Source organism: Pseudorca crassidens, chromosome Y (assembly GCF_039906515.1).
Source record: "Pseudorca crassidens isolate mPseCra1 chromosome Y, mPseCra1.hap1, whole genome shotgun sequence".
Taxonomy (NCBI): domain Eukaryota; kingdom Metazoa; phylum Chordata; class Mammalia; order Artiodactyla; family Delphinidae; genus Pseudorca; species Pseudorca crassidens.
In genome coordinates, this window is record NC_090318.1 from 19,370,431 (window position 1) to 19,379,750 (window position 9,320).

Sequence of the window (9,320 nt, forward strand, 5' to 3'; positions counted from 1 at the left end):
CTTGGTTTATTTCTGTTTATATTTCTCTTCGCCTAAGGTCAATAGTAAAGGGAAGCGCATTTGGATTTCTATGATTTTTTTCACACGAGGGGTTGGGGCTCAGCCTATATTTTCATATACTGAAACTTCACATTCTTACAGTCTCAATTAAGTGAATAAATTGTCTTGAAAATAGAAATGTAAATGAAATCATAAATGTTAGAGCTAATAATCGTTTTACTTTGCTGTTCTTAAATGTACACACTCAAAAGGAATCAAATATGTGTTTCGAGCGAAGCCTGGGGAGATGAAATAGAGTTCTAGGTCTACTCCTTTCACCAGTTTCATCCCATTCTGAAAGACAAGTTGCTCTACATATTTGAGTCTCAGCTCCTGCATTTGAGAAACAGGGATAATAATAAAAACTACATAGTACTGCAGTAGGAATTAGGTGAGATGATGTGTACAAAGCACTTAGTCTGCCGTGTAATAGATACTAATTCTTATTGTTTTTGCCATCACATCACCAGTCTCACTGTGCTGCAACGCCCACTAAAATCATTCCAGCAGTGCTGCTATTTCCCCAGGACTCATCCATACTGATTATGACCACAGTCCCAGTTCCCCAATAATTAACTCTGTCCTGTTTTGAAATCATATTTGTCTGTCCTTTGTTGTTTGTCTGTTCTTGGGCCTTGGGTTTTCAGCCCTATCTTGTTTGAAGGGAGACAAAAATACTGTTTCTGCTTTTAGCTGCCACTGCTTTATCTTGAGCAAACCCTGATCCTCAACACCCCCTAGATACGTGGGCCACCTGATACAGGCAGACCTCACTTTAGTGTGCTTCACTTTATTGTGCTTCGCAGATACTGTGTTTTTTACAAATTGAAGCTTTTGGCAACCCTGCGTTGAGCAAATCTGTCAGCACCATTTTTCCAACAGCCTTCTATTGGAAGAAGATGCCACCTAGGACTTCTATAGCTAGAGAGGAGAAGTCAATGCCTGGCTTCAAAGCTTCAAAGCACAGGCTGATTCTCTTGTTAGGGGCTAATGCAGCTGGTGACTCAAAATTGAAGACAGTGCTCGTTTACCATTGTGAAAATCCCAGGGCTCTTAGGAATTACGCTAAATCTACTCTACATGCACTCTATAAATGGAATAACAAAGCCTGGATGACAGCACATCTGTTTACAACATGATTCGCTGGATATTTTAAGCCCACTGTTGAGGCCTACTGCTCAGAAAAAGATTCCTTACTGCTGGGGCTTCCCTGGTGGCGCAGTGGTTGAGAATCTGCCAGCCAATGCAGGGGACACGGGTTCGAGCACTGGTCTGGGAGGATCCCACAGCAGGGCTGTATTACACGGCAGACTAGTTGTGGCCCATGAGCCACAACTAGGCCCGTGAGCCACAACTACTGAGCCTGCCCATCTGGAGCTTGTGCTCCGCAACGAGAGGCTGCAACAGTGAGAGGCCCATGCACCGCCATGAAGAGTGGACCCCACTCGCCGCAACTAGAGAAAGCCCTCGCACAGAAATGAAGACCCAACACAGCCAAAATAAATTTATAAAATATTACTGCCCACTGACAATGCACCTAGTCACTCAAGAGCTCTGATGGAGACGTATAACAAGATTAATTTGTTTTCATGCCTGCTAATACAACATCCATTCCTCAGCCCATGGATCAAGGAGTAATTTAGACTTTCAAGTCATATTATTTAAGAAACACACTTCATAAAGCTACAGCTACCATAGATAGTGATTCCTGTGGTGGATCTGGGCAGTCAGTCAAAAACCTGGAAAGGATTCACCATTCTAGGTGCCATTAAGAACATTCATGATTCATAGGAAGGGATACAAATATCAGCATTCACAGGAGTTTGGAAGAAGTTGATTCCAATCATCACGGATAACTTTGAGGGGTTCAAGGCTTAAGTGGAGGAAGCAGCTGCGGATGTGGTGGAAAAAGCAAGAGAACTAGAACTAGAAGTGGAGCCTAAAGATGTGACTGAATCATTGCAATCCCATGACAAAACCTTAACAAATGAGGAGTTGCTTCTTATGGATGAGCCAAAAAAGTGGTTTCTTGAGATGGAATCTACTCCTAGTGAAGATGCTGCGAAGATGGTCAAAATGACAACCAGTGATTTAAAATATTTAGTTGATACAGCAGCGGCAGGGTTTGAGAGGATTGACTCCAGTTTTGAAAGAAGTTCTCCTATGGGTAAAATGCTATCAAACAGCATTGCATGTTACATACAGAGAAGTCATTCATGAAAGGGAGTCAGTCGATGCAGCAAACGTCACTTTTGTCTAATTTTAAGTAATTGCCACACCCACCCAGCCTTCAGCCACCACCCTGATCAGTCAGCAGCCGTTGACGTCAAGGCAAGACCCTCCACTAACAGAAAGGTTACAATTCGCTGAAGGCTCAGATGATGGTTAGCATTTTTTATCTCTAAAATATTTTTAAATTAAGGTATGTACTGTGATTTTTTTAGACATAATGCTATTGTACATTTAATAGACTACAGTGTAGTGTGGCTCGCTTTATTGAAGTTGAACCAAACCTGCTATATCTCTGAGGTATGCCTGTACATTTTTGGTCCCCTCTTTTGCCCATCTTCTCTGTGGATTTATGAGAAATAGCCACACTAAGGCTTCTAAGAGCTAGTTTCAGGTGTTTTAGTCATGCTTTTTGTTTGTTTGCTTGTTTAATCCTCTTCCTGAACCACCTGACATGCAGGAACAGCGGAAAGTCATTAACACTCATTTTTATTTTTCAGGAAAAAGAATTCATGTTTTTAGCAGAACATCAAATCAGAATGATCCAGAAAGATAGTTAAGTTTTATTATACTTAGAGCAATGTGCAGGCAGTGACTCAGTTTATTACAGGACACACTATGAAATGTGACAAAGGGCTGTATTACTGTTAGATGATAACCTTCGAGCTTCTTATCATGTCCGCCAGCCAGCAAGTTACTGACACTGCAGTTTGTGAAGCCTGGCAATGCCAAGACTGTGAACAACTAGGTCTAAGGTCACAAAAGAATAATATGTACCTAATTTGTCATGGACATGGCTCACGTTTTGATAAATTTCCACAGCGATTTTGCTCAGAATCTTTTTGATTAAGAGATCCTCCTTCTAAGGAAGAGAAACTTGTCTTCATCCATCTGCATCTTCCTTTTTTGTTCTTCCCCATTCCTTGTGATGCCTGGTGGATTATTTTTCCTTTGTGGTTGGTGAGGGAAGGGGAGGCAGGATTTCTTGCCATGATCTGCAAGTGTCCAGCTCTCTGCAATTCTTCTTCTAACTCTGTAAAAACATTTTCTTAAACTGAAGAAACCGGCAAATGAACACTGGCAACCATCATTTCTAAGACTGCTGTTGCATTGCCACCTACTTCAGAAAGCTCCATCCACAAGGATTTTTGTAATATGACTTTCATAGTTACATACACAAATTTCAGGGTAAAACTTGACTGTTAGAAACCTGTTTATTTCTATGGAGAATTATTATTCACTCCAAACCCAATGAGGAGTGACTTGGGGAGAAATTGCATGAGCTAGGCATGTTTGATGATAATTTATAAATATACATTTGTTGCTAGGGTGTCATTCTTACTGAACCATCACTCTTTTATAATCCATGAAAAGGAAGGGAGGATGAGTGAAATTTGGAGTTTTCCTTTTTTACTGAGCCCTTTCTTTTCACTTTAGGACAAGAACTGTGTCTCTTCCAACACATAGTAGACACTCAAAACATAGTTATTGAATGAATGTTGGATACTATGAATGGAAGTGATGTGTTTGATGGTTATAGAATGTCAGTTGTCTTTTGCTTTCTGGACGACGTGGAAAGTGACGAGATACCCCTGTCTACAGGAGGAGGGGCCAAAGAATTCTAGTCCTCTGATAGGTGATTTCCCCTGGCTTCTCAACACAAGAAATTGTATGCCTACTGCAACTGGCACTGATCGCTGACCACTGATGCTTGGAATGGACAGTATCTTCACCCTGAGGAAGGGAAAACACAGCAGCCTGTCCTTACCTAAGTCACTGGAACTACAACCCACCAACTTCCACTTTCAGCATTGGGCCTGTAGTGATACATTTTGACATTTGAAAGTGGCATGCACAATGGCAAAATACTTCCAAGTGATGACAGTGGGATCTACAGTATTGAAATGCTACTTTACTTTTCTTTATAAACTCCACCTATTTGAAATTGTCTAATAAACCATCGGTGAAGCCTGGCAAAATCAGTACTCCTAATTCCTAAGGTATGAAAATGAGTACTTTCCTCCATCCATTTGAAAAAATAACTATTCACTAAATACAAGAAATATCACATGTGTACATTCCCTTCCTCCCTTCTTCCCTTCCTTCCCTCTTTCTTCTGATAGATCTCATTCAAAACCTACCTTGGGCTGCTGTCTGAGTAACTTTGCCTACAGCATTAGTCCATCCATTCTTCCATCCAGTTGTTTGTTCCATCACCCAACTACCGTCCAATCATCCATCCATCCATTTATCTAACTAGCTAGCCAGCTACTCGTGTGTCTGTCTATCCAATTCTAACCACATTAGTTGAGTGCCTACTCTATGCTGTCAGCTGTTTTACAAAATATCTTTTAATTTGGAGTTGACTGATTAGTTCCTCCTGAGAGATTCAGGTCAGAAAAGTTTGGTGATGGAGTAGGGCAGGAACATAGAACAGAGAATTTTATTTTTAAAAAATATATCTTCTCGGTGCATCACGTCTAGAGGCACTTGTCAGTTTGTCTCGTTGGTGATATTCACCAAATTTCTCCCTTTACAAAAATCAAATGTCTCTTTATAATTAGTACATTGCTTGTAGGGGTGTTACATTGAGACCCTGTGAGTATGCTGTTTCTTAGTCATCTCCCACTCAGTGCTTTAGTATCCATTGAGGAGCCTCAACAGAATCAATTATTATTATTTGATGATTTTCTGTTTCTGTTGCACCTTCTATATTGGTTGTCATTCTTTTGTAAACAAGAGCTCTTTCTTTTCTCTGCCTTCCTCCACCATATTCTTTAAAGCACTTTGAAATGAGCTCTCATGTAGGACTAATAAGGACCTCTACCTTGATCATCTTTGGGGCATCTTCACCAACCTCCTCACCCACTAGAAATTCACTAAGTTTCTAAGGGACTTCCATAGCGGTGGAAGTCCATCCTGGTCACCACAGCAATGTCCACCATCCCAGCCATGTGATCCACTCAGGTCTGCCTCTTTGAAGTTTCTACAGATTTCTGGGACAAGAGAATCTTTGACAAGTCTGGGAGCCTCATGCCTAACATCATATCTCATGCAGTGCAGACCAAAAAAAAGCGGGGGGGGGGGGATTGTTATGTCTTTATCATATATATGATATCATTATGTAATATGTTATGTAATGTCCTTCTTTATCCCACATAAAGGTATAATTCTTACCTTTTCTTCTCTATAGGTGGTAAGCTATTTTTTTTCTGGCTTCTTTTAAGGATTTTTTTTCTTTTATCTTTGATATTCTGTAGTTTGAAATGACATGCTCAGTTATAGTTTTTGTTTTTAATTCTCTCTGGTGTTTTCTGAGCTTTCTGGATCTGTGGTTTGGTATCTGACATTAATTTGGGGAAGTCCTCAATTTTTTCAAATATTTCTTACATTACTTTTTCTCACTGCTTTTGTGAACTCTTCGGCCATTGCCTAGAAGTCAGCCCTTTTGGGTAAAGAACTCCGGGGGTATGTTGCCTCAAAATATAAATCACAATAAAAGATGTATCTCCATATTCTATAGACATAATAAGGACTTCACCAGGAGACTCCTTATTGCCTTTGGAATCCAGACATTGCTGATTTTGACCAAGACACTTGTTTTATTTCTCAGAATACAAATGCTAGATTTTTCAAGAAGATACTCATTGGAACTTCCATTTCTCCTAATGAGCATAATGGAATATTCAAAGAACTCATATTTAAGTTACAAAGCAACAATAGCAATTGAGTTCTGCTCTTCTGTCCTCTTCCCCCAACCTGCTCTCTCGCTGAGATTCACAATTGCCACAGGCTTTGATTAATGTAAGTTCACACTCCCTGAAGACACATACACCATCTACCAATATCATACAGTTCTCTCAGCTGCCATTACTGGCCATAAAGGAGGACACCTCTACCAATCTTGTTTTTGATGTCTACCTTGCCTTGTGGCCCTCTTTCCTGATCAGGTGCCTACTTTGTGTTCTAGGGAGGCACTTGTCAGTCATCATCAAAGCTTAAAGGCATAAAGAGGTCAGTTACAATAAAAGGCTAAAATTAAGACCCAGCTTTGAAGTTTGCCTTGACATCAGAGGAAAATGGGAGGGCCAGAAATAGTCTAATCTCATGTTCTTTCCACTGTGTTCCTGTAGATAAGGTCTTCTAGCTAGACAACTCTTTATCAAAAGGACGAGGCACATTACCTGTTTATCCCTGAGTAACAAGTTTTAGTTCTCTGCTAGTGATTTGAAGTATCCAAACAAGTAGATTAAATCCTCCCATGGGAACCATGGGGCACCCGATCTTAGTGATACTACAAAAACTACTTCCAACAATCCCTGTTCTTTTCATGAGTGCAGTACTCAGTCACTGTGTAATGTGATGTTCCTCCTCTCTTGAGCTGTATGCAGTTGGTAAAATGCTGTTACTCTCATCTGTCTATTGTTTTGTGTTCAGGTATCTTCATAACCGTAGGACAAGAATCCCTCCAGTCAGTGGGTGAAAGGAGGTGACCAAAACACAAACCTTAAAGATAAGAGAAGAATTACAGTCAAATACAGAAGAAGAAGACAGAGCTTACTTTGAAAAGGATGAAAGAGTAGATCGGTGAAATTGAAAAATATGGGTAGGAGGACAGCTCCAATTATGCATAGCAGAGTGACTTGTATTTATCTCAGTAAAGTGAAAGGCAAAGTGCAGTGCTATGAGTGAATTGGGGGGCTTGAAATGTATGAAAATGAAACTGCACCTTTCAGAAGGTCAACACAGTCTTCTAAGAATCAAACAGAGTCTTACTGGATCTTAGCAAAGGCCCCTGCAAGTAGTCTTGAATTCCTTTGAAAATTCTTCAGGAATTTACTTTCTGTCTATTAAGTACTGAGCAGAAACAAATTGGAAAACGGAAGTAAAAATATGGTAACAGCACAGGAAAGAATAAAGGCAAAAAGAAAAAAGACAGCAGAGTGTACAAATGCAAAGTAAAGCATAAAACTTTCAAAAGGAAATGAAGAGACTTAGAAAACTGGATTAATAGAAAACTAAGAAGATGGTGGAAGAGTAAGACACGGAGATCACCTTCCTCCCCACAGATACACCAGAAATACATCTACACGTGGAACGACTCCTACAGAACACCTACTGAATGATGGCAGAAGACCTCAGACCTCCCAAAAGGCAAGAAAGTCCCCATGTACCTGGGTAGGGCAAAAAAAAAAATAAAATAAAATAAACAGGGACAAAAGGATAGGGACGGGACCTGCACCAGTGAGAGGGAGCTGTGAAGGGGGAAAGGTTCCCACACACTAGAAGCCCTTTCACGGGCGGAGACTGCGGGTGGCAGAGGGGGGGAGCTTTGAGGCCGCAGAGGAGAGTGCAGCCACAGGGGTGCAGAGGGCAAAGCAGAGAGATTCCCACACAGAGGATCGGTGCCGACCGACACTCACCAGCCCAGGTGGGAGGGTCTGGGAGCTGAGGCTTGGGCTTCGGTCAGAGCGCAGGGAGAGGACTGGGGTTGGCGGCATGAAAACAGCCTGCAGGGGCTTAGTGCACCACAGCTAGCCGGGAGGGAGTCCGGGGAAATGTCTGGACCTGCCGAAGAGGCAAGAGACTTTTTCTTCCCTCTTTGTTTCCTGGTGCGCGAGGAGAGGGGATTAAGAGCGCTGCTTCAAGGAGCTCCAGAGACAGGCATGAGCCACAGCTAAAAGTGGGGACCCCAGACACAGGCATGAGATGCTAAGGCTGCTGCTGCCACCACCAAGAAGCCTGTGTGCGAGCATAGGTCACTATCCACACCGCTCTTCTGGGGAACCTGTGCAGCCCGCCGCCGCCAGGGCCCCGGGATACGGGACAACTTCCCCAGGAGAACACATGGCGTACTTCAGGCTGGTGCAATGTCACGCTGGCTTCTGACGCCGCAGGCACCTTGAGCATCAGTACCCCTCCCTCCCCCCGGCCTGAGTGAGCCAGAGCCCTGAATCAGCTGCTTCTTTAACCCCGTCCTGTCTGAGCGAAGAACAGACGCCCTCCTGCGACCTACACGCAGAGGCGGGGTCAAATCCAAAGTGAGCCCCTGTGAGCTGTGAGAACAAAGAAGAGAAAGGGAAATCTCTCCCAGCAGCCTCAGAAGCAGCGGATTAAAGCTCCACAATCAACTTGATGTACCTGCATCTGTGGAATACCTGAATAGACAATGAATCACCCCAAATTGAGGACATGGACTTTGAGAGCAAGATTTATGATTTTTTCCCCTTTTCCTCTTTTTGTAAGTGTGTATATATATGTCTCTGTGTGAGATTTTGTCTGTATAGCTTTGCTTCCACCATTTGTCCTAGGGTTCTGTCCATCCGTTGTTTTTTGTTTTTACTTAAAAAAATTTTTTTTCTTAATAATTATTTTTTATTTTAATATCTTTATTTTATTTTACATTCTTTCTTTTCTTTCTTTCTTTCTTTTCTTTCTGTTTCTCTTTCTACTTTTTCTCCCTTTTATTCTGAACCATGTGAATGAAAGGCTCTTGGTGCTGCAGGCAGGAGTCAGTGTTGTGCCTCTGAGGTGAGAGAGCCAACTTCAGGACACTGGTCCACAAGAGACCTCCCAGCTCCATGTAATATCAAACAACAAAAATCTCCCAGAGATCTCCATCTCAACACCAACACCCAGCTTCACTCAACGACCAGCAAGCTATAGTGCTGGACACCGTATGCCACACAACTAGCAAAACAGGAACACAACCCCATTCATTAGCAGAGAGGCTGTGTAAAATCATAATAAGACCACACACACCCCAAAAACACACCACCAGATGTGGACCTGCCCACAAGAAAGACAAGATCCAGCCTCATCCACCAGAACACAGGCACTAGTTCCCCCCACCAGGAAGCCTACACAACCCACTGAACCAAATTTAACCACTGGGGACAAACACCAAAAACAACGGGAACTACGAACCTGCAGCCTGCAAAAAGAAGACCCCAAACACAGTAAGTTAAGCAAAATGAGAAGACAGAAAAACACACAGAAGATGAAGTAGCAAGATAAAACCCACCAGACCTAACAAATGAAGAGGAAATAGG

The 9,320-nt window shown here is 42.2% G+C and overlaps 1 protein-coding gene across 1 annotated transcript in view; it reads left to right on the forward strand.

The window, feature by feature from the left end:
- Window positions 1-8,209, forward strand: part of LOC137217908 (collectrin-like) — a 38,715-nt gene extending 30,506 nt beyond the window's left edge. Inside the window, exon 6 of the mRNA XM_067724901.1 lies at window positions 8,065-8,209. Coding sequence (XP_067581002.1) covers window positions 8,065-8,209 — 145 coding nt within the window. The remainder of the gene's footprint in view (window positions 1-8,064) is intronic.
- Window positions 8,210-9,320: the final 1,111 nt, after the last annotated feature.